At 43.1% G+C, this 24,889-nt stretch overlaps 1 protein-coding gene and 1 long non-coding RNA gene across 4 annotated transcripts; one reads left to right on the top strand and one right to left on the bottom strand.

Moving 5' to 3' along the window:
• Positions 1–560: 560 nt before the first annotated feature.
• LOC140071237 (uncharacterized) lies at positions 561–6,395 on the bottom strand. Its single transcript, XR_011849097.1, has 3 exons — positions 6,330–6,395; positions 5,514–5,669; positions 561–874 (listed from the first exon to the last, which is right to left on the bottom strand). It is a non-coding gene; the product is annotated as an uncharacterized lncRNA (long non-coding RNA).
• SLC39A13 (solute carrier family 39 member 13) lies at positions 6,357–22,540 on the top strand. Of its 3 annotated transcripts, none has more exons than XM_072118696.1 (10): positions 6,357–6,406; positions 11,565–11,785; positions 14,190–14,303; positions 17,572–17,708; positions 18,115–18,207; positions 18,290–18,379; positions 18,692–18,742; positions 18,826–18,958; positions 19,366–19,465; positions 22,169–22,540. In XM_072118696.1, the coding sequence occupies exons 2-10, from the start codon at positions 11,566–11,568 to the stop codon at positions 22,242–22,244; spliced, it is 1,014 nt and encodes a 337-aa protein (XP_071974797.1). In that variant the 5' UTR covers positions 6,357–6,406; position 11,565; the 3' UTR covers positions 22,245–22,540. The 3 variants fall into 3 exon arrangements, with proteins under 3 accessions (XP_071974797.1, XP_071974796.1, XP_071974798.1); XM_072118695.1 differs by lacking the exon at positions 6,357–6,406 and adding an exon at positions 7,801–7,955; XM_072118697.1 differs by lacking the exon at positions 6,357–6,406 and adding an exon at positions 10,160–10,295.
• The last annotated feature ends 2,349 nt before the right edge of the window (positions 22,541–24,889 follow it).

The raw sequence follows: 24,889 nt of genomic DNA, 5'->3' as shown, positions 1-24,889 counted from the left end.
AAGAAGTTATTGCAAACCAGAGTTCGTATTCTGCAGCTGTTCAAGTACAAGTCCCCCCCAAGTGTGTAACCATCAAGCGGCCTGTGCCTCTGTGTCAAAAACAAATGGTGAGCGCAGGACCACAGCAAAGGGGGGCACCTGTACTTTTCAGATCACCAAAGTGATATAATAGTCGCATTTGTATTTTCTAATGTTAATTAAGTATAACAAAAGGGAAAGAATTTCAAAATCCAAAACATCTGAATGGAAAATGTAATACGGTCAGACGCATCTTTGGAAAGATACTGTAACATTTCCAGTTGTGGATTTGGTCTTGTACAGTGGAACATGCTGAATCATAAAACACTGATGTTGTATAACTGTATCTAAAAGCCCTGGTCAGTGGCAGGGGATTGCCAGCGCCCTCTACTGTCCAGGAGCCTATACACAGACAATTGGTAGAGGATTTGGGCTCTGGTGCTGAGCACTGTAGATGTGTGAAGTACTAACTTCACTTATGATGTGCCTTAAAGGGAAGAGAGACTGATCGTAAGGAGAAAAATATATAAATATTTACCAGCAATGAATAAACAACACATAAAAAAAATATCCTGCACATAGAAATATATACAAGATATGAATATACTGCATGAATAAATATATACCAGCAGTAAATATACTGGACACATGCACAGACATCTCTTACTCTTCACATTAAGCTGCCGCTGTTTACTTCTCTGTCTTTGTTAGCTTGGTCCATCCGAGTCTTCTTGGAAGACTCCGCATAGTTGGCAATCTTTCTTCATTAGATGGAGAACATTATGGAAACTTCACCTGCCCAGGACTTATCACTGCAGAATTTGCCACCAAGGTGATTTTGGCCTCAGGAGAAGATCTACAGTGTACGTCCATAAAAAAAGTTACAGTCATTATAATGTCTCCTTGATAATAGCTATGTGCTCCTCCCCAGTAGTGGATTACGATACAGGCAGTTTGGGCGGTAGCCGGGGGCCCAAAGATCTAGTCGGCCCAAAGCCACCGACAAAATTTTATACTGAGAAGAACCTTCACCCATGAAATTCTCGTATATCTGTTCCTGCTCTCAGTACACATGTAAACAAGAGCCATTTCAGGACCTTGAAGGTCCTGCAAAGGTCCTGAAACAGAAGATTGAAGCAGGCAGAAGGGACACTTCCTCCATACCCCAAGAAGCGGATTCTATAAGCAGATGTAAGGGAGTGATTCCAGACTTGTAGAGGCTATGATATTTATACACCCCAGGACCCATGGCAGGCTTAATCTGTACCTACTTCTCACAATGTGCCCCCTGCATATACAGCTAATACACTGTGACCCCTCAATATATTATAATATACAACCGTATTCACCCTCATTAATTCATAGTTTACACCAGAACCTCATTATTAATTTAGACTCAGACCCCCAGTATATATGTAGCCCAGCACATGCCCCCAGTATATATGTAGCCCAGCACATACCCCAATTATATATGTAGCCCAGCACATGCCCCCAGTATACAGGTAGCCCAGCACCTGCCCCCAGTATACAGGCAGCCCAGCACATGCCCCCAGTATATATGTAACCCTGCACATGCCCCCAGTATATATGTAGCCCAGCACATGCCCCCAGTATATATGTAGCCCAGCACATGCCCCCAGTATACAGGCAGCCCAGCACATGCACCCAGTATACAGGTAGCCCAGCACATGCCCCCAGTATACAGGCAGCCCAGCACATGCCCCCAGTATACAGGTAGCCCAGCACATGCCCCCAGTATACAGGCAGCCCAGCACGTGCCCTCGGTATACATGTAGCCCAGATAGAAATGTATACATACCCACCGGTGCTCCCTGCAGTCTCCTCCTCGTTCCTGTCCTTCTTTACCACCTCTATGACCTGGTGTCACACACTGGGTGCTGGCAACGGTAACATCAACTACTACTTTTTGTGGGCAGTAAAAGGAAAACTGGGACTATGTGCAACCTAAAGGGGTAGGGACTATCACTTTCAAGGGAATTAGGAAAATCAGTATGAATATGTTGGGTCTAAAGGGGTCACTATAACTTGTGGCAGCGCTAAAATGATCATTGTTACTATGTGGAGCCTAAAAGGAGTTCAGTTCACAGGACACTATTCATTAACTGTCTGTATCTCTGGTTCTGTAGCTCACAGAAACACAAACATTAGAAAGAAAGAATTCTATTCTTTAACATGGTACCATAACTACGGTTGTAGCTGCTATAGAACCTAAGTTATATAGGTCTGAAGTGATGCTCCCCCTCTAGCCACTCAAGATAAAAAGTGACTCTTCTCTGCTCAATTTTACATGAATTAGGAAGAGCTTTTGTTATAGGTGATCAGGTAAGATTTGACATAAAATAAAGAATTCTATAAAGGACAAAACATTCCCTACCAGAGGGGACTGGGAGTTTAATGGGAGTAAAAAATGGTGACAGATCCCTTTAATTAGAGTCAATTGAAAAGTCAGACTGATCGATTCCTTTAAGGTTGGGGTGTAAAAAGTCCCATACTTTTAGAAGAGGTCAACGAAGGGCTGACAATGAAGGAACAGAAACCAAGGAGCTTTTTCTTATCCAGTCTTCAAAAAAAAAAAGGAAGTGTAAGCTGGGGTGTGTAAATTAAGGAGAGAAAAACAGAGGTACTTTTTTTTAATAGAGCTTTAACCCCTTCATACACCCCTTCTTGGTCTGTAATATTAGGATTTGGTGCAGTTTGACACCAGAGGATATGTGTGGACTCTTCAAAACTCACAGAGCACAGCACCATGCATGTATAGTGGCTGTGCCTGGTATTGCAACTAGAGCCAACTCACTGGACATCCACTTTAAATGACCTCTTTAAAAAAAAAAACCTGATCGTATGGGGTGACAGGCATTAGTGTCATCAATCCATAGGCACAGAAAACCCTTTTAAATTAAATTTAAAAAATTACAAAAGTTATTACCTCCATTTAAAAATATATATATTATTGTAGTCCTAAAAGCCTACAAGCCAAAAATGGAGGGGTTTCAGTAAAATTGAATATATGACACCCCCCCCCCTCCTCTTAAACGTATAGGGAAAAAGCCAAATGTAAAGCTATGATCCATAAATGAACAAAAGTGACCCCACTGAAGGATGGGAGATCACCAGGGCCCCCTGGTGGGCATAGGGAGCTAGTACAGCCCATCATGCCACTGTCAGCAAACCTTCAAGTCCATATTTAGGATGGAAATGACTCCTTGCAGCGGCAGGTTTGACCTTTACACTGAGCACTGAGCGCAGGAGTTCTGGACACTCGCTTATATAACAATTCCCTGCACTTGTCCTGCTTTATTATCATACTTTATCACATCAATGTACAAACTTACACCCTTCTCTATACATTAATTTACCATAATCCAGAGAAACACAATGTCAGATTGGAAGAATTTAACCCCTTAACGGCACGTTTTTTAAAATATTTGCGTTTCCGTTTTTCACTCCCCACATTCAGGCCATAACTTTTAGATATTTCCGTGTACAGAGCTATATCAGGGCTTATCATCTGCAAGAGAACTTGCATTTCCCAGTGCCAATATTTAATATTCTATGTGATGTCCTGGGAAGCAACAATTCCATATGTGGTTAAATTGGGTTAAAAAAAAAAAAACATTTACGCCATTTTTTTACAGGTTTTGCTTTTATGGCTTTCGCTGTTCCCCCAAAAGACACCTCCCCTTTATTCTTTGGGTCAGTCGGATCACATTGATACAAAATTTCTATCATTTTGTTATGTTTTAATTTAGTTTTTTTTTTTTTTTAACTCTTTGAAAAAAAAAAAATTATAATTTGCCGAATCAGCAAAACTTTTTAATGGGTTCACCACCGGGAATAATTGTTTTGTTTTTTGAGATGCGTCGATACCAAACATGTTTATGTTTATTTGAATTTCCATTCTAAGGAAAGGGGGGTGATTAAAAATATAAACTTATCCTGCTAAAAACAAGCCCTCGTCAGGCTATGCTACTAAGCGTTGATGCTTTTTACAGCATATGAAGGCCAACGCAGTTTTAACTTTTCTGTCTGAATCTCGCTTGCTCTGCCTGCAACCTTCGAGATGTAGCAATTGTAGAGCATTTTTTTCTCTACTATGGCTACTAGGGGGCTATAAAATTATACTGGGGGGCATTATAGCTTAAGACGACGGGGCCAATGTGGGGGCACTGTTACTAATGTCTACAGGGAGAACTGTAACTAAGGCTACATTCACACTGCCGCAAGGGGGACGTATATACGGCCGACGTATATACAACCGATATATACGTCCCCCATAGACGGCAATGGGCACACGGCGCCCTACGGGAGCGGTACGGTGCCGCAAATGTGCATCACCCTACCCGGGAAAAAGATAGGACATGTCCTATCTATTCCCGTATTACGGCGCTGTGCGCCATATATTCCTATGGAGAGGGGCGGGGGTGAGCAGCGCTAAAATTCCTAGTGGCACTGCTGGCTGAGATCATGAAGAGGTTCCTGCTGAAATCGATGAAACATCCTCTGCTTCTATAAACATTATCTACTGTGTTTGGCTTCCAAAAAAAAGTACTAAAAGATTAAAATACAGTAAGTTCAGGTCATGGGGTGCAGGGAGTAGTGATGCTTTTTTGTTACTTGAATTGAGTAATGACTAAATCGAAATCTCGATATGTATATGAACACACTAAGTGAGGTCTGTGATTACAGCAGCCTTGGCTCTTAGCCATGTAAAGTGTAGGAGGAGTATATGTGATATGAACTAGCGGGATGGTAGACATAGTGATGTGCCGCTCTACTCTATGGCGGATGATGACTGTAAGTGAATGAGCAAGAAAAGAGCTGGAGGTCACTCGGAGTCACTGAGAAATTTCACTTTACTTAGACTTTATTCACACGTACGCTCGACTGAGCACACGTCGGCACAATGGAGGGAGAAGGGGTGAGCACTAATCATCCCTCCCCTCTCCATAGGAAACAGCGCTGCCTGGCTGTACATACAGGGAACGATAGACCATGCTCTATCTTTTTCCTGTGTACGGAATCGCACCGTACCACCACTGGGTCGCTATAGCCGTCTATGGGGACCTATATCGATTATATCTGTCCCCATGACGGCCGTGTGCATGGGGCCTTAGAGTCTCAGTGAGGGTGCATCCACAAGTTCAGTCTTTCAGAAGCAGTTTTTGATGTCCATAATAAGAGGGGAGTGAGGAGCAGCACCTCTTTATTATATATCCTCACCCATTATCATCCACACCTTCTTTTGACGTCAAAAACTGCATCTGAAAAACTGAACGTGTGGATGCACCCTCATACTAGTACAAACAGTAGGATTAACGTCAAGGGGATAAGCTTTTAATTTAATCCATGTCTATTAATGTCTGAGCCTTATCTATGTAAACATTCCTTGGAAAAGCAGACGCTGGCCTTTCTATCTCCAGAATCTTAAGCTGTAGAGTGGGAGGTGCTAGAGACAAAGGGGCACATTTACTTACCTTTCTGAGGAGTTCACCCAAAGTGCATCATTCGGACGCTAATGAACTGTGCCGCGATTCTCTAAGATTGTCGCCCGATATCCTGCATGTGTCGCTTCCCCACTCAGGTCCGACAGAGTTCACCATCTTCTTCCTGGTGCATGTAAGTGCTTGATCCTGCCACACAATTTGAAAGTTAAAGGAAACCTACCATTTCAAATGGGGTGAGGGTGAGCTGGTGCCGGTGCTTACTTTTGTTAGTGTTATTAACCTCTGTATAGCGGTTTTAACACCTTTTAAAGTTCATGCGCGCGCCTACATAGGAAATGGCGGAGACGTTGCGCACGCACGGTCGCGTGCAGCGCCGAAGCAGCTTCTGCTATAAATTTTAAAAAGTGTTAAAACCGCGATACAGCGGTTAATAACACTAACGAAAGTAAGCACCGGCACCAGCTCACCCTGAGCTGGTGCTCGGTATTTACAGCTTACCCCTACCATTTGAAATGGTCGTTGAAATGGTTCCTTTAAATCCCGCATTTAGTCCGAATCAGTTGAATAGTCTGGCGGCTTCCCCTGCACCCGATTTGTGTGCGACACAATCCCCTGCTAAATACCTGTCACGTTCGTGCAATCCCCGAAAATGTCATAATATCCGACTAAAGTGCGGCCGCGGACCCTTAGTAAATAAGCCCCCAAAGAGTCTTTGATCCCAAAGAAATGTGCAACTCTAAATATCATTTCCCAGCTTAATGTGACAGAACTATTCAGTATCTAGATGGTGATCATTCATCGCGCCCGGCAATGCTAGACTTACAATTTCTATCATGTCAAATTTACCTTTTGTTTTTTCTCTTCCACAAAGTCCAGCAGCTCGATGACTAATGCAATGTACAGGAACCCTCCTGATGTGACAGGTAAGATCCAAGCCACCGCCTCACCTGCAACGGTCATGAAATCAAAGTATTGTTATAATATCCATCTGATCTATCTATCTCTTTCATATCTATCCTTACTTTTGTACTTGAATAATACACAGGGAGAGTTACAAAGAGGTGTTTATCGATTTACGAGCAGGCTACATTATACATGGGTGGGATAAACAGGTCTCTTACTGTCATTCACTATTATTATAGGTGTATTTTTCCATGAACAGTATTTATGACATATCAAAAGGATAGACGCAGGATCTCACTATCTAATGGATACAGTACACTGTATACGTTTCTTTTGTTGGTAAAACCTTTGATTTCACATTGTAAAGAAAACAAAACACGTGTCAGTTTTAGGCTACATTCACACATGGCAGTGCCGGGGAGAGGAGGAGGAAGAGAGCGCCGCTCACCCCCGCCCCTCTCCATAGGAATATATGGCGCATGGCGCCGTTTCCAGAGAAGGATAGGACAACTCAATAACGTGGGGGATTGGGACCATGTAGAATTTAAGAAATGTTGACAACATCCTATTGACGTCCATGGGAATTGGATTTGGATATGGATTTTTCTGGCATAAATTCTGCTGGGTGAGCATTTATTCTATTAAAAAATTTTATAATTAAAAATCTAAAAAAAAAAGGAACATACCATTACAGTGTCGCATTGGACTATGCTCACATTGGGGCACATTTACTTACAATGCCACGCAAGTTCACTGAAAGTGCTATTTCCGTGTATAATACATCGTGCAGCTATTCACTTAGATCGTGCGCCCGATATCCTGCATGTGTCGCTTCCCCACTCAGGTCCAACAGAGCTCACCATCTTTTTTCAGGTGCACCTTTAACATAGGGCGTGCAACACAATTTGCATGTTAAATACGGCGCTTGGTCCGAATCAGTCGGATTGTCCGCCGGCACGTCCCCTCATTTGTGTCGCATGGAGGCCAGCGCCGCTGTGCCACAAAATTGTCGCGTGCACCACAATCGCAGCACAAATACTTCTTAAACACCTGTGCAAGACCTTTTAGCCATGAAGAACGTGAAAAGTCAGACTAAAGTGCAGCGCAAACCCCTTAGTAAATGTGCCCCATTATGTTTGCAGTGTGTAAAGCCCAAAGATATTACATTTTAATATAAAACCTTCTTATGGGATTCTAATCTAAAAATAACTAGTAGCTGGAAGGCAAATACAATTTTAAAAGCAAAAAAAATTAAACCCATACATTTTAGTGTCCGTTCTATGAAGCTGAAAACATTCAGACATTTCTGCAGTGCACATAGCGTCCACCAGGTGTCAGCACAATAGACGTAGATGGATGTGCGTAGCTTTATTTACATTCCCCCATGACCTTTTTTTCAGCCGGATGTGCTCTGTGAAATGCTTCCCCCCCCGGACCCATAAGCATTGAAGTTATGGTTCCGGGGGAGGTGACACGTGGCTCCCGCAGAGGGGCGGAGAGTTGGGCGTAGGAGGTCGGGAATGGCAGGGAATGAGAGGACAGCTGAGAGCCGGAACGTGATTTATTTTGGTATGTATACATGTATACTGGATAAGTGCAGGGTTTGGGCTGTTGATTTGAGCTGTGATAGTCTATGGGTGACTACAGTGCAGAGTTATGGCTGAAAAGTTGGTGCACTGCAGTCGTACATTCCAGAACTGTTGTCGGACTGCAAGTACCAGCATGCCTGGCATACTTTACATAGCATCCATAGTTTACTATGCATCTACCAGCTGCTGAGGCACTACATGTCCCATCATACCCGAGCTGGAAGTAACTTTGTGTTTACAGTTGTGGAACTACAAGTTCCAGCATGCCCGGCATCAGCAACTTTGGATCTTCAAGACTATATCACATGTTGTGGAACTACTAGTCCCAAAATTCCTTTTATCAGCAATTTTGGAAGTGCATGCTGTGAACTACAAGTCCCAGAATGCCTTGCATCATTTACTTTAGAGCTACACATTGTGAACTACAACTCCCAGCATATCTGGAATACTTTTAGAATAACTTTTGTATGTGACTTGGCAGTCACCACTTGTTGTGGAACTACAACTCTCAGCTGATTGGTATAACTATGCACTTGTCACAGAGTCTTTTCCAAAGTTTGACAACTTTCTGTGACTTGTAGTTCTTCAGTAACAGGTGATTCATAGTGTAATGTGAATCTCTGGTATGCCCAATGCCTTTATGGGGGAGACGGATAGAGTTGGCAGAAGTCAGATCTTAGAAGCTGGAAAGATGTGGGCGGTAGGAGAAAGTGATGCCGTGAATCCCTGTACATGGAATAAAAACTGCAACGTTCATCTGACCAGGACAGATGTTTCAAAAAATTGTGGGATGATTTTCTATGGGATAGCTTATTAGAAGATTGAGTCATATGCTAAAAGCTAGAGGTTGGGGGTGTCCTATAGAGTGTGTGTGGATGTAGGTGTTAGTATGGGGGGGGGGGGTCACAGGGGGGTGTAGGGCTAGATTTAGATATTAGAGGATGTAGGATTAGATTTATATGTAAGAAAACAGGATTAGATGTTAGAGGATGGGGGGTGACATAGGATGTTGGATTAGATGTAGATGTTATAGGATGGGGGGGTCACGTCGGGTGTAGGATTAGATGTAGATGTTAGAGGATGGGGGTCACATAGGATGTAAGAGGATGGGGGTCACATAGGGTGTAGGATTAGATGCAGATGTTAGAAAATGGGGGGTCATTTATGGTGAGGATTAGATGTAGAAGTTATAGAATGTGGGGGTCACAGGGTGTAGGATTAGATGTAGATGTTAGGATATGGGGGGTCACATAGGGTGTAGGATTAGATGTAGATGTTAGAGGATGGGGGGTCACAGGGTGTAGGATTAGATGTAGATGTTAGAGGATGGGGGGGTCACGGGGTGTAGGATTAGATGTAGATGTTAGGATATGGGGGGTCACATAGGGTGTAGGATTAGATGTAGATGTTAGAGGATGGGGGGGTCACAGGGTGTAGGATTAGATGTAGATCTTAGGATATGGGGGGTCACAGGGTGTAGGATTAGATGTAGATGTTAGAGGATGGGGGGTCACATAGGTTGTAGGAATAGATATAGATTTTTGAGGATGGGGTTCACATAGGGTGTAAAATTAGATGTAGATGTTAGAGGATGGGGGTCACATAGAGTGTATGGCTAGATTTAGATTTTAGAGGATGGGGTAACGTATGTTATAGGATTAGATTTAGGTGTTACAGGATACTCGAGTCACATACTGAGACTGGGATTACATAGTATGTATAACTAGAGCTAAACTTTAGACGGAGGGGTATTATATAAGGTATAGTTTAGAAGAGGGTGTTAAAATCATATAGATTTTCTAAAATACATTTTTAGTACCTCTGCAGTCATGTGACACTTGGTTGTGAACGGCGTCAGTGGTTCAGCCGTATTTGTCACTGACGGGGCTCAATGGCTTAGTAAATATAAGGTGCGATACCTGTATTCTATAAGGGGAATATTTCAAATGTGATTGTCATTCGTCATGACTGTAAGTCGGCTTTGATATAGCTGAGCCATTTCCGGGGTTGCGGTGGATGTATATAGTTTAATATCCTCCTTCCTTGTTTGCGCCCGGGGGGCATTATTTCATTGCAGTTACACTTGTACTGGGTGGGGTTATTAATATAGAAGACAGTTCTGGAAATATCCTGAAGGCTCATGCCGTGAACTGCAAACCTGTTATGTAAGGTTACAGCGGGAAATACAGTCCCCGGGGCCTTGTTACTGTCAGATTTTGGAGAGAGGGATTAGTGAAGGTGCATTTCTAAATGAGATCCTGTGCTGCGCTCTGTATAAACTGGATGTATCTCCTGTCGTCAATGGATCCTCAGACTTCAGGTTTGGACCTTCTCCCCATCGCTCCTTGTGCTCCTTCCTTCTGTTCTGGATCCTGTCTTGTATTGTTTTCCGTCCATCCGTCGGCTTGGGTTATATTTAGATTTCTTAGTCAGTTTGTTACTACATGTCGTGTGTGTGCTAGAAGACTATGCTGTGATTCTAGAGAGAGAATGTGGTTTTATTGGTAGTTTTTGTACAAAAATGACAACTTTAGGTGTAGTGTTTCTTTACTTTGAGCTTGTGTTGCAGGAATTGTTTAGTTATTGTTTTGTGTTTGATGCTTTGTGCTGCGCTTTTAATAAGCGGTGACTGCTTCCCATTGGGGTTACTCAAGGTTTGCGGTGATGTTCCAGTTGGCTACCGTATGGTCTGCCACCTGCTGGTCATTCATCCTTGTAATCAGGTGTGCCTTAGAATCCGGTGAGCCTTATATATGAACCTAGCCGTTTTAGCGTGCGCCTTATAATCCGGTGCGCCTTATAGTCTGAAAAATACTGTACCCAGGGGCAAACACTGTCCCTAAAGTTTCCCCTATCCTACTTACTGATCAATGGGTATTCTGGTGGTGGGACCTCTACAGATCACAAAAACAGGGGATCCTTTGTACCCCCAAATGAACAGAGAAGCTGGTCGAACCTGTGCCTACTGTTCTATTCACCTTTATGGCCCTACTTCCTTCAGTGGCATAGACAGTGAATGGTTTGGCAGCGCATAAGTCTGACCTGGCGCTCAATTCCTTTGGGGTACAACAGACCCCGTTCTCATAATCTGTGGGAATCCCACCAATCAGTAAGTAGTTTTCTATCCTATGGATAGGGGATAACCTGTTGTGTACCAGACGACCCCCTTTAGGGTGCATTCACACGTTCAGTTTTTTTCGGATGCAGTTTTTAAAGCCCTAAGCAGGTGTGGATCATGATTGGTGACAACATATCTTTGAGAGAAGCTGCTCCTCTTCTGTTTTCACTGCGCTCCGGGTTTGGACATCAAAACCAGGAGCGCGGTGTGTGAGCGCACCCTCAAGGGCTGAGGTTGCGTCACATGGGGTTAAAGTCCAGTGGAAACTCATTGGTCTAACTCGTAGGTAACTTTCCAAAAAACATTAGGTGTTGAGCATTTTTTAACTTAAGTTGGGCTGAGTTTATGCCCCAAGGGGTTATGCAGCATCTTGACACCATGGTGGAGGTTTCGTCCCACGGTCGTTACTCCGCGTGTAACTTTTTTTAATGATCTCTCCAAGTAATACTTATGTACTTTTCCTCCACACAGGATGATGTGGGTCAGGATTGTACCCTGGCTGCTCGTTGCATGTGTGGGCTTCCACCTCGGCGCCGCCTGTGTCCCTGGAAGTCGTTCCTGTGAGAATGTCAACACCTCGTCCCTGGACGCCTGGATCTGTTCTCTGATTGGTTCCTTACTGGTGGGACTGAGTGGTGTTTTCCCACTTTTGGTGATTCCCGTTGAAGCAGGTGTTACGCTTAGATCTGAAGGTATGCACAGGTTGTGTGTTCTTCCTTGTCTCCAGATTCCCCTGATTACATCATAGATCTTATATGAAACTCGAAGAAGTATATACACTCACCGGCCACTTTATTAGGTACACCATGCTAGTAACGGGTTGGACCCCCTTTTGCCTTCAGAACTGCCTCAATTCTTCGTGGCATAGATACAACAAGGTGCTGGAAGCTCCTCAGAGATTTTGGTCCATATTGACATGATGGCATCACACAGTTCCCGACGATTTGTCAGCTGCACATCCATGATGCGAATCTCCCGTTCCACCACATCCCAAAGATGCTCTATTGGATTGAGATCTGGTGACTGTGGAGGCCATTTGTGTCCAGTGACCTCATTGTCATGTTCAAGAAACCAGTCTGAGATGATTCCAGCTTTATGACATGGCGCATTATCCTGCTGAAAGTAGCCATCAGATGTTACAGGGTACATTGTGCTCATAAAGGGATGGACATGGGCAGCAACAATACTCAGGTAGGCTGTGGCGTTGTACCAAGGGGCCCAAAGAGTGCCAAGAAAATATTCCCCACACCATGACACCACCACCACCAGCCTGAACCGCTGATACAAGGCAGGATGGATCCATGCTTTCATGTTGTTGAAGCCAAATTCTGACCCTACCATCCGAATGTCGCAGCAGAAATCGAGACTCATCAGACCAGGCAACGTTTTTTCCAATCTTCTACTGTCCAATTTCGATGAGCTTGTGCAAATTGTAGCCTCAGTTTCCTGTTCTTAGCTGAAAGGAGTGGCACCCGGTGTGGTCTGGTACGTACTGTGCGTTCAGAGATGCTCTTCTGCCTACCTTGCCGCCATGTGATTGGCTGAATAGAAATTAAGTGTTAACGAGCAGTTGGACAGGTGTACCTAATATAGTGGCCGGTGAGTGTATGTGCCTTCTATACATCCCATGAAGACTTACAGAGCAATGTACCATACACCTGGAAACATGAGGCACATGGTCCCGTGTCCCCCATTCTGTGTGTACATGACCCTATCCTGCAATACCTCTGCTAAGACTTTCTCCAGTTTGTCTTAGTATTTGCTAATTGGCCTGTACAAGTATTTTTCCCCAAATCACATATTTACTTCTTTTATCACTTGTGCTGTCACTCTATTAATCCTCCTGGTAATATGCAAATACATTTTCCCAGATGCGAAACGGAAAACATTGCCTCTTAGCTACCGTGTAAGGCAACCTCCCTTAACATCAAGCATGACCTTCAGGAAGCCTAATGACATGATGCAGGGTAAAAGCAAAACAAGTATGTTTGTTTTTTCCAGAAGGAACAGATTTCCAACTCTAAGCAGCACAGTTTTTGACATGGTTCCGTCTCTTCGGTACAGCGTAGGGAACTGGTTTGGCTGAGTGAGAGGCTATTGACTAGGGTTAGGAAGTAAGTGCTCTCCTTATGGAGACTGCCAACTAAGGCCGCCTTGTCGGCGTGTGGAGACTTACAGCCATTGATGCGGCACGATGGGATACTGGGAAATATGCAAATTACTATATGCATTCGAGTTCTTTACACTTTACTGAAGAGATGCAAATACGTTGAAACGGCGCTGTTGGGAATCTGTTTCTTCTGAAATAGTGGTTTTGCTTTCATCCCGCATTATGTCATTAGGCTTCCTGAAAGTCATGCTTGATGTTAAGGGAGCTGCCTTACAAGAGGCATTGTTTTCCTTATCCCATCCTGCATAAGCATGTTTTCCATATTCCCGCTAGTTGTGCATCAATGGCTCTAAGTCCCCACACGCCTGCAAGGCAGCCTCAATAGGGAAAGTAGTAAGGAGAACTCTTATTTCCTGACGGTAATAACTAAAGGAATGGACAACTGGATATTACTACCCCCTCTTGACTCTTTTAGTGTTGTCTCTACAGTCTGATACCTTGTAGGAGGGGAATAGTAACCGTTGGATGCTAATTTAGCCATTACATTTCCAGGAGGATTTACAGAGATGACAAGTCACATTCATTGAAGTCGTGATTAAAACTTCACTTTAATATCGCTTTATATATTGAGGGATAAAGGTGACCACCTTTATATTTGACCCTAATCTCTTCCTATAATAATGATCACTTTTTAACCTTTTGGTGTGAGATAAAACCCACTTTTTGTAAGCAAAGAAAACCGAATTTAAGTAGTTGTTACCGCTTTGACCAAAATCCTAGACTGTAGATGTTACGTCCAAAATTCCTAAAGAAGCGCCCGACCTCAATCCCCCTGTGTAGGTGCATAGTGTTACTTTTATAGGGTCTGCCGCACATCATTCAGGGAGTCACAACCTCCATTGAGGACTTTGTAGAGTCCCTTCCTATGAATACTTCCATTCATTCTCCGAAGAGGAGAGCATTCACTATGTTTTTTCCATTTCCAGAGGGCGCCAAGAAGTTAAAGCAGCTGCTGAGTTTTGCTATTGGTGGTTTACTGGGCGACGTGTTTGTCCACCTTCTGCCAGAGGCCTGGGCATACACCTGCAGCGCCACGACAGGTAGGTACACGGATCCAGGCTGCTCCACTTTTCCTTATTGAAGGTGACAGTCCACAAACAACATTTATCTACTGTCTACAGGATATATGCGAATGGGGGTCTCGTTCTCCGTAATTGATGGGGCTTAGGTCGTCCTGCCCCTCCATTCAATACTATGTGAGAGTCTGCAATTTCAGAGCGCAGGACTCCAGTACCTGATACGATAATGTGCACGTGTGTGAAGCTATCACCAGCTTTTACCCCATTAAATTAGCAGCTCCCTTAGGTAGGGGATGAAATGTCATTTCTAGAATTCACCCGTTCACTTATAAAAAGTCAATGTGAAAATGAGCAGAAAACAGTCATGTTTAGCTTGAGGTAAGTCAAGTTTAGAGGCTGCAGCAGGAGTGTCACTTCAGATGATACTATCTTCATTGCTATAGAACCATGGTGACAAATTGGAGACAATAATCTTTTAGAGCCGCAAGGCTTGTGATTCCGGGAGTTGGAAATACAGGCGGCTAAAGACATTGATGGAAATGTAAGCTCTAGATATAGATCCAATTCCTGACTTCAACTGAACTTTATGTCCAGTTCTATAGATCACAGAACAACAAGCCTTATCCAGTCTGCAAGATGAAATTCTTATATTTGATACGACACCAGCAAGATGTCTCTAGTTAGTATAGAACAGAATATAGCGGTACTTGTCTCGTCTCCGCATAATCTGACTGCTCATTGTCACATGACTTTGGATGAGGTTTTCTATTGGTAAACTAGTGAGATTTCACATAAAAGAAAGAATTCTTGAAATTACATTCCATCCCCTAGATTGGGAACCTGTCACCAGGGTCCTCATTTGCACTAAAGACAGGTTACAGAAGACCATCACACCTGCATTGCACATCTGCCTTTCTGCCTTCTCTAAGCATTTGCATTACAATATAATTGTGTTTAATAACTTATGTTGCACCCTGACAGGATCATCTGTGTAGTCCCAGGGGTTGGACTTTTGTTTGGATGCATTTGAAAAAATATGTCACAGACTCCTCATCTCTCAGCCCCCACCTTTGTGCTCCAACAGCTCCTCCCTCCTGCTCCTTCACAAAGCTCGCAGCCTGGTGAGCTGAAATCAGAGAGGGAGTAGCTGTACATGAGCACAAAGGTGGGGACTGAGAGCTGAGGAGTCTGCAGCACAGACAAGTCACATGTTTTTTTGGAATGCATCCAAACAAATGCCCAACCCCTGGGACTACACAGAGGATTCTGTCAGTGTGCAAGGTAAGTTATAACACGCAATTTTATTGTAATTCAATTGCTTAGAGAAAGCAGAAAGGCAGATTTGCACTGTAGGTGTGATGGGCTGCTGCAACCTGTCTTTAGTGAAAATGAGGTCCCTGGTGACAGGTCCTTTTTAAGGGACTAGGGCTGAGCTGTCATAGCCAGATCGTTGTGAGTGCACACGGCGGTGGTCAGTACTTGTCAGCTGTACTGCACTGCTCCCTGGTCCCCTTCTGCTCTGGCACAGCTCTGCTGAGGGTCCTGATGCCGCCGTAAACAACCGGCATAGGACACAAAGCAGAGCGGCACATGGAGGAGAGAAGAAGCTGCAGTGTGCTGCAGGGAGGAAAAGAGGAGCCTGTAAATGAGAGGATTCATTTTTTTTGTCTACCCTGGGGGTCTCCAGTATTAGTGGTTTTGTGTTATGGGGGTCTCCAGTATTCATAGATGTATGCAATGGGGTCACCAGTATTAGTAGAGTTATGCTATAGGGATCTCTTGTTAGTCTAATGGAGACTCTATAGCAGTAGTATTATCTGCTCTGGGGGTCCCCAGGATTATCTGCTCTGGGGTGTTCAGTACTATTATTGTCTGCTCTGAATGTAGTATTTGGTTGCTGCGGTAGTATGTGTGCTGTACTGGTTGGTACACCTAGGGTGATGGTTACTGGTGTGACCCCTTAAAGTTTAGCAGTATAACAATGCGGCCCTTGGCCCAATTAATGTTTTTCACCTCTGGCCTAAATCCTTAGATCAGAAATAGACATTAAATGGAAATATCACATTTTCTATAATTTATTTTATGTTGTTGGAGTTGGTCCACTTTATCACAAAATGTTCACCACGAGCCCTATTTTTGGCCCTGCGGTTACCTGCCCTTCAACAATGTTATTTTTACCAGTGGGGTTCTGCAGGTTAGGACGCTTGCCAATCGCACATTGATCACCTATTTTAAGGTTTGGCCAAAACAGATGCTGAAAGTATTTATCAGTTCAGCTTTTTTTTCCCCCAAAAAAATTGCAATGGTTGTATTGAAATGAATGGAAGTTTCCCCTATAGATCCTAAACTGAGTCGCGCCAAAATTGCAGTGTGGTTTTTTGCTTGTACGTCTGCAAATTTCAGTACCTGTTCTCCACCGGTCCTGGTCATACGGGAATGTCTGGTGAATGTAGACGTGTATCTGCATGTCTTGTGTTTGGCCGGTCAGGCCCAGGAGGCGACAGGTGAGAATGTGTGAACGTGCTGTACACCAGTATCCATATCTATAGGTGGAGAATATCATTACATGGATACCTCCTATCCCCATACCTATACATAGAATAGAAGCTAAAGGTACGGCCGCTTACATCCCTCATATTAAGGGTCCTAAGTCTCTCACTGCTAGAGATAGAAGAGCGCTGTACTCCACTATCCTATGTCCGGACCACCACTGCAGAACCTTCATGGGGGTCGCACAGCGATCAGACACTTATCCCATATGATGTGACAAGTATTGAATACCAGCTTTAGTGTATTCTGAAGGACTCCATATTGGCCATTGTAATGGGCACAACTTGCTGATCTGTAGGGGTCTCGTTGGTGCGACACCCATGCATTACAAGAACGGGGGTTCGTTGTACCATAAATGAATGGAGCAGCCGCTCTATTCACTATTTATGGCACAGAATGAAGATGCTAAGTCCTGCCTCGGATATCTCCGTGCCATAGAAGAGGCATGATGCATTTGATGCCAGCTAATAGATTCATTCAAGGGTACTAGGGGCACCTGTATCTCATGATCCATGGGGGTCCCACTAATCAGCAAGTTATCCCCTATCCACAAGGACGCACAACCCTTTAGTGGTCCTTGTGTCATGCACCACCACTACCAGCCCTGCACTAGCTGGGAGTCTTACATGTAGGACAATTTATCTTTGACTTCCTCTGTCTATCTTTTCTCCATCCTATACAGTTAGTTTTAACCTAAAGTTTTCATGGATTTTGTGTATAATTCAATCTTTTATTATAGGGAGCGCTCAGTCACGCCAGCAGCAGCGTCTCCTCGGCCTGTGGGTTATCATTGGCTTCTTCACGTTCCTGATTTTGGAGAAAACTTTTTTAGATGATGAAAAAAGTGAGGAACAGAAAAGCAGCAATTCTGCTCCGGTGAGAGTCACATGGGGGAAATGTGTCATTGTTAAGGGATTAGAATTCATTCTAATTCATTCTGACTTCTAGGACCCCCACCAATCTCCAGCCCCCTATTTGATTGGGGTGGTAGTTATGCATGGCTTCTGCAATCCTTATTTGCCTCTTCTTGCCCATATAGGTCTGTACTGTTCATCCAGAGCTTTCTAGTGTATAAGTTGGCTGTATGTATGTAATACATAATTAAAATTGTTCATAAACCTACAGTTTATTGTATAAAAATGAATGAAACCGGCCAACCCCTTTAATGGTGGAAAGCATTGTATTCATGGGTAGAGACCACTCTGTTAATCCTATAAATCATCTGGTTTTGGGCTCTTTTTTTTTTTTTCTCTTAAAAAGTTTTTTTTTTTTTTTTTAATAGAAACTTACATCCGGCAGCTTGATGAATGGGAAACATGAAGTGAACAAAAAAAAGAACTCCGCACAGCAGAAACCCAAAAATGACAGTATTAAGGTCAGTACTTTATATTTAGTATATATCAGCTATGCTTTATACCCCGATGGCCGTGCACTAAGCGATGGCTCATTCATTACAGGTCAGTGGCTACCTCAATCTTCTGGCCAACACCATTGATAACTTCACCCACGGCATGGCGGTGGCGGGCAGCTTTCTGGTTAGCAGGAAGGTAAGTCGGAGTTATAGGACATTCTAGATAACGCGCTACCCTAAAGAGTACAGTGGGGTTTCTTCCATGTGGACGGACCCATCTATAAATCATCAGCCGTGATGGGAAGGCACAGGCCGTTCACAGAGAAAGGAATTGGACCTGCACTGAGTTCTCTACTGGCTTCACACAGATCTGTAAAAAACGTAAAAATAAAAAAAAAACGGATAGAACGTGGAGGATAACACTATTCTTGCACATGTAGCCTTAACGTGTTTTATCTTTTAGTGATTTTTTTTTGGCCTTTTATTTACTCATTATATTTTCTAACAGGTGGGGGTCCTCACTACAGTGGCCATCTTATTACATGAGATTCCCCATGAGGTAAGTGCACAGTAAACCTTTGGCGATCCTTCGTGTTTTCTCTCCTCCTGTAGATCTCTAATCCTATAATACTCTCTTTACAGGTCGGGGATTTTGCAATTCTCCTCCGTGCCGGATTTGACCGCTGGAGCGCGGCTAAGATGCAACTGATGACCGCCATGGGAGGGATCCTGGGAGCTGGCTTTGCCGTTTGTGCTCAGTCACCCAAGGGGGTCGGTAAGTATATTATGAAGGGGCTTTGTATGCAGGTTGGTTAATGATGTATAAAGGGTCACCTCCAAGGCACCTATGACACATCACCTAACACATGCAGCTTCCATAGCCTTAAAGTTAAATGGGTTTTCCATGAATATGACTCTTAAGTTATGGTTTTGGGTCTGCATCTGGATGGCGTTCACTGTAGCCGCTTCATCCAACAAGCTGCCGCCTCAGACACATTTTCACACGGACTTCCTATGTAGTCCCCTGAACCGAGGCCACTCATTGGATCTGTCCTCAAACGTAACATATAGTCTGCTCATAGATCTATAGACACTTATTTTGTACCTCTGTATTTGTATTCTTCATGTTCGCTAAAATCAGGCAGCTATTGTAACTATACTTCTATCTCATATCCGGTGCAGGTGAAGCGGTGGCTTGGATCTTACCCTTCACATCAGGAGGGTTCCTGTACATTGCATTGGTCACCGTCCTGCCAGACCTCCTGGAAGAGAAAAACAAAAGGTAAACTTGGCCTTATTGAAATCTAACGTCCAGCATTGTGGGGAGCGTGATGAATGATCAGCGTCTACTTGCTGACAAGTTCTGTCACTTTTAATCTAAGATATGTTACTTGGAGTCTCACATTTCTTTGAGACTAAAGATAATTTGTCATTAGAGTCTCTAGCACCTCACACTCTACAGCTTCAGTAATTTGGAGATAGAAAGGGAAGGCTCTGGCCTCCAGACACGCTTCAATTAAAAAAATATGAATTCAATTAAAGGTTATCCACTTGAATTCAATCCTACTGTCTGTACAAGTATGACTGAGGCGCTAAGTAAAGGGAAATTTCTCCGTCAATAGCAGGAGTTGATCTGCACACAAGCGGTTCACGGTTTTTCGGTTTCTATTTTATTTTTTTGGAAGTCAATTCTTGTAGATAAGGTTTACGGCCGCCAACTGAGGGCTCAAGATTCTACTTTCTGGAAGGCCATATGCGGTGAATGAAGGAGCACTAAGCTGCCTTTAAGAGTTCAAGTCCAATGGTTGAAGGCGCTAGACAGTAACTTCGTGAGGTCTATGGCCACAAGGTGAAGGCTTTGCAGTGAATGAAGATGCACCTAAGCTATCTTCATGAGGTCTATGGCCACAAGGTGAAGGCTTTGCAGTGAATGAAGATGTACCTAAGCTATCTTCATGAGGTCTATGGCCACAAGGTGAAGGCTTTGCAGTGAATGAAGATGTACCTAAGCTATCTTCATGAGGCCTATGGACCTCTATGGTGCACTTTAAGCAGTCCATTTGGAGTAATTGAAGGTGTACGAGGCAACTTTCAAGAAGCCATGTCTGGTGATTGAAGGGGCAAGACGCTACCTTCAGATGGTCTATGGCCAGTAGGTGAAGGCACAAGATACTGTATTTATGGCGCAGGAAACTACCTTCAGGAGGTAGAGTCTGCTGGGTGAAGGAGCAACATGCTCCTCTTAAAAGTCAGATAAACAAGTCACTGATTATGAGGACAGACTTATTGGAGGCTCCGCTCTGAGGTGGAAATCTTGCAGTAGAAGTGGATGGTGCTGCACTGATTTTAGTTGCTAGCTACAAGTGGCAGGAGCCTCTCCATGGTCTCATCTTATGGAAGTATCAGAAAACTGGGATGGAGAATATGAAAAGGATTTAGGGGCCATCCACCAGCATTGTCCATTCACCATGGATTTTTCTTACTTTCTGGAAGTGCATGGTGTCCGAACCTTGGAGGTGCTCCTAGATCAGGTTATATTCCGCCAGGTTGGGTTGCTTCACATACCTCCATGGCCAATTGACCCCTATGTTGTGGAGGGCACCCACTGGCTTTTATAGCCTATCAGAATGGGCCCCTGATTGGTCAGGTTTCCAATCCCTTGATGCTGATTGGTCATGATGTCGGTGAATTATTACATAAAGGTTCTATGGAGTAATGTGATGCCATCAGCCATGGTGGGAGATTTTATTTCATTTTGACATCATGAACCATATGTGAGGAGAATATCAATGTATATTTAAATATATACTGTAAATAAAATGTATGCATAGGTGTGTGTATCTTTAAAAGACCAGAGCTTGTCTCGTAAGTGACTTGCGACACTACATTATTTGAAGGTTTTAAAGAAAAATTTAAATAAATCGCCTCATAAAACAAGCTGCTTCCTGTCAAAAATGGTGACACTCCTGTCCATGGGATGTGTGTATTGTGAGCTGCAATGCCACGTATGACCCCTGGACATTTATGGCACCATTTTTGTAGGGAAGCAGCCCTGTTAGTAAACAATATATTGGGGGAGATTTATCAGTAGTGTCTGAGGTAAAATTGTTCTAGTTGCCCATGGAAACCAATTAGATCTTAGCTTTAATTTTATAAACAGCTGTGGGAAAATTAAAGCTGAGCTCTGATTGGTTGCCATGACCTACTACAACAGTTCTGCTTTCAGATAAATCTCCCCCAATATGTATATGTGTGTGTCCTTATAAAGACCCAGATGCTGTTTGGTTAGCGTCAAATAATACTATATAATGTGAAGGTTTTAAAGAAAAATGTAAAAAAAAATCACCTCATTAAACAAGAATAAAACAGTTTCTTCCTTTCTAAAATAGCGTCCATGGGATGTTTGATTTTAAAGCTCATTAATGGCTATGTTATAGAAAATTTATATGTATTCCAGTAAGGCCTGAGGCCTGACCTTGGACGCTACATTATGTGAAGATTTTAAATAGAAAAGGAAAAAAAAAATCACCTCATGATACATGACAAACATGGCTGACAAAAATCATGGCTGCTTCCTTTCTAAAATGGCGACACTATATTGAATAAGCTGTAATACCACGCATGACCTGTGGACATTAATGGAGCTATTGTTGGGGGTAAACGGCCATGGTTTAAAGTCCCTTAAGAGCAAAAATAGCCATGAATATGACTCCCATGTTATGGTTATGGGTCTGTGTCCGGATGGCGGTCTTCCACCAGGATGAAAGACGGTATGCAATTTAGTCTGAGGGGCTCCAGACTCCATTAACACCTATGGAGCCTGGAGCCCCTCAGGCTCATTTGCATACAGTCCTTCATCCTGGTGGTAGATGCCCTTTAATGTCCTCAGATATATAATATATATATTATTGCCCCCTTTGCCTGTGTTTATAACCCCAATGACCCGTCTTTATATTACACTTTGCGGTCTCTGTCCTTCTCGCAGGAATTCTCTGATCCAAGTCCTTCTCATCAGCTGTGGGATTTTGGTGATGACAGTCCTGTCCCTAATAGTGGAGTGACCGCAACGGAACGCCTATCCAAGACGAGACGATTCTGCGCCATAGGACCTGGCATGACACACTCCATACTGACGACGGTTCCTGTGTATGATTGTTCATGGTCACCATGACATAGCAACCCCTTCCTCGTTCCGGATACCATCACTGAGGGAGAGATTAGAGTCTAATCTCTGAGTCTAGTTAGAGTTCTCCTTTATTTGTAGGCCTGGCTTTTCCATGACTTGTCTTGTGGCTGGGTCTTCTCTGTGCACTCCTATGTCTCCATTATATCCCACAACCTTCCCCATCGCTTCTTATATGGCTGCCTGTCCTATGTCACTGTGTCCACCCCCTTGTCTAGCTTTTTATGTTTTTATATGTTTTTTTGTACGCATAGTGTGTACACTGCAGGTACTCCAAGGAGCGGATCTTTTATTCTACCGCTTACAGGTTCCAGACCTGACGCACAATCCTCCTACTAACCTAGTTAGTTCCTGTTACTGATTTTATCCATAGACACTTCAGAACCACTGATGTTTTTAAGAATATAGAGTCAGGGGGCTTGTTTTTTGTCCTAGAAGTTGGCACATTTGCCATTTGTACGTTCAGGTGACAGGGCTAAGAGTACGTCCATCTACACAATTCTCTGTTCCAGCCTCTAAGGGATTTTTAACCTTTTACATATTGATGACCTTAAATTTTTGAGTGTCAGACCTCTACTGATCTGATATTGAGGATTTTATTAGGTGGAAAACCCCTTAAATGGATTTTCCACCTTCAGTTTAGGTCCACTATTCTTTGCTGATCTATTTTTTATTTCTCTACAGTCTCTTTTACAGATGCACAGCTCCAAAACCTCTGCATCGACCTTGTTGACCATAAATAAACTTTTGAATGCCTGTGGCAACCACTAGAGGGAGCTAATTGCATACTGTGATGTTATTAAGTTTAAAGGGAACCTGTCACCAGGAGAGCCATTTTTAGCACTCCCCCAGTCCCCACAGAGCATAGTACATGCACTGCCAAAAGTGTTTTTGTATTAAAAATTGGTTTTACAGGAAAAAAAGATATGTTATATTGTACCTTTCATTAGCATCTGCTGTGTGACTAGGCAGTTGCCAAATGGGAGGGGCTGGAAAGGAGCAGTTCCCCCCCACCCTTGGGATTCAGCTTCTCCATGTGACCTTTTCAAATATATGAAAACACCCATCACTTGGCTTAGCGACGCCCCCTGCTCCTCTACAGCCAATCCCGAGTGAGGGGAGTTATTCATATATGTTTCCCAAGGGTGGGGGGGGACTGCTCCTTTCCAGCCCCTCCCAATTGGCAACTGCCTAGTCACACAGCAGGTGCTAATGAAAGGTACAATATAACATATCTTTATTTCTGTAAAACCTATTTTTTTTTATACAAAAACACTTTGGCAGTGTATGTACTATGCTCTGTGGGGACTGGGGGAGTGCTAAAAATGGGTCTCCTGGTGACAGGTTCCCTTTAATGAACATAGCTGTAGACATTAAGATCCCTCTAGTGGTCAAGAAAGGCATCACACTCCTCATCAAATAAACCACATTGATTATATCTCTTCCAATCCTGGCAGAGATGAATAAACCAAAACTACTTACATCAAGAAAAAAAAAACCCTATAACTTGATATCTATATAGTAGTCAGAGCTCAATTTTTCTGATGCAGAGTCTCATATCCCCTGCATAGATCTTGATTTATGAGATAATATACCGCTACTTCCGGCCACCACTAGAGGGAACTAACTTCATAATGTTGCACATTCTACATATAATAGGGTAGTATTTTGTTAGCTCCTGAGCTCCCTCTAGTGGTGGCTGCAGATAACAAGCTGACATCTCAATAATTATAAAGAGGATTGTTGAGTAATGAATCTGCACAGACTTTTGGAACAGAGCATCACAATTTTTGCATGAGAAGATGAGCGGAAAATTTAATAAACACTAATTAAGCAAAACATTTTTTGTGAATGTCCACGACGGATACTCCAGTGTGAATTCCGCACATATAAAAGGTATCTATATGTAACTAACATGCAGATAGGACAGGCTGTAAACATTCCCTGTGGTCACCACGGTGCTAAAGCTCTCATGCCATGTCTGTACTAGTATATTACTATAATGCTCCTCTGTTATTCTTCCTGGAAATGAATAATTATATTAATATTACGGATGTTACTTGCCAGGGAGTTGTTCCTTTATACAGTTACTTCTAAAAGTATAGGGGCACAACCTATTAGAAAGGGAATAGGAGACATCTGTTTAGTTATACATTTCCAGGAGGAATAACAGAGTTATAACATAATGCAAACTTAAGAAAAACTAAATTTCTACTTCCTGGGGACAGACATGTCAGGAGAGGTGACAGGTCCTCTATTCCTCTAATCTTAGTATAATGGCTGTCATAGGTCCTTATGTGCATCTGACAAATGCAAGTTTCACCCCAGTGTCGGAGGTTTTAAAGAAACGGACGCCCTGTTACAAGCCGGTAATCTATATATCCGTGTATATATGTATAGAGAGAGATGGTTTTTACAAGAGTTGGAATAGATCTAATTTTTCATACCTCTATGAACTATATGTGGAGAGAGATTTATTATATTCTTTTTTGCATGATATCTTAAAAATAAGAATAAAAAAAA

Source organism: Engystomops pustulosus, chromosome 7, assembly GCF_040894005.1.
Source record: "Engystomops pustulosus chromosome 7, aEngPut4.maternal, whole genome shotgun sequence".
NCBI lineage: Eukaryota > Metazoa > Chordata > Amphibia > Anura > Leptodactylidae > Engystomops > Engystomops pustulosus.
This window is presented reverse-complemented; position numbering and strand designations above follow the sequence as displayed.

Bases quoted from the DNA above. Each gene is read 5' to 3' on its own strand.
- SLC39A13 (XM_072118696.1), top strand. From the start codon at position 11,566: ATGATGTGGGTCAGGATTGTACCCTGGCTGCTCGTTGCATGTGTGGGC. The intron at 18,380-18,691 runs GTAAGTCGGAGT...ATTTTCTAACAG, and splicing joins GCTTTCTGGTTAGCAGGAAG to GTGGGGGTCCTCACTACAGT. The intron at 18,743-18,825 runs GTAAGTGCACAG...CTCTCTTTACAG, and splicing joins TACATGAGATTCCCCATGAG to GTCGGGGATTTTGCAATTCT.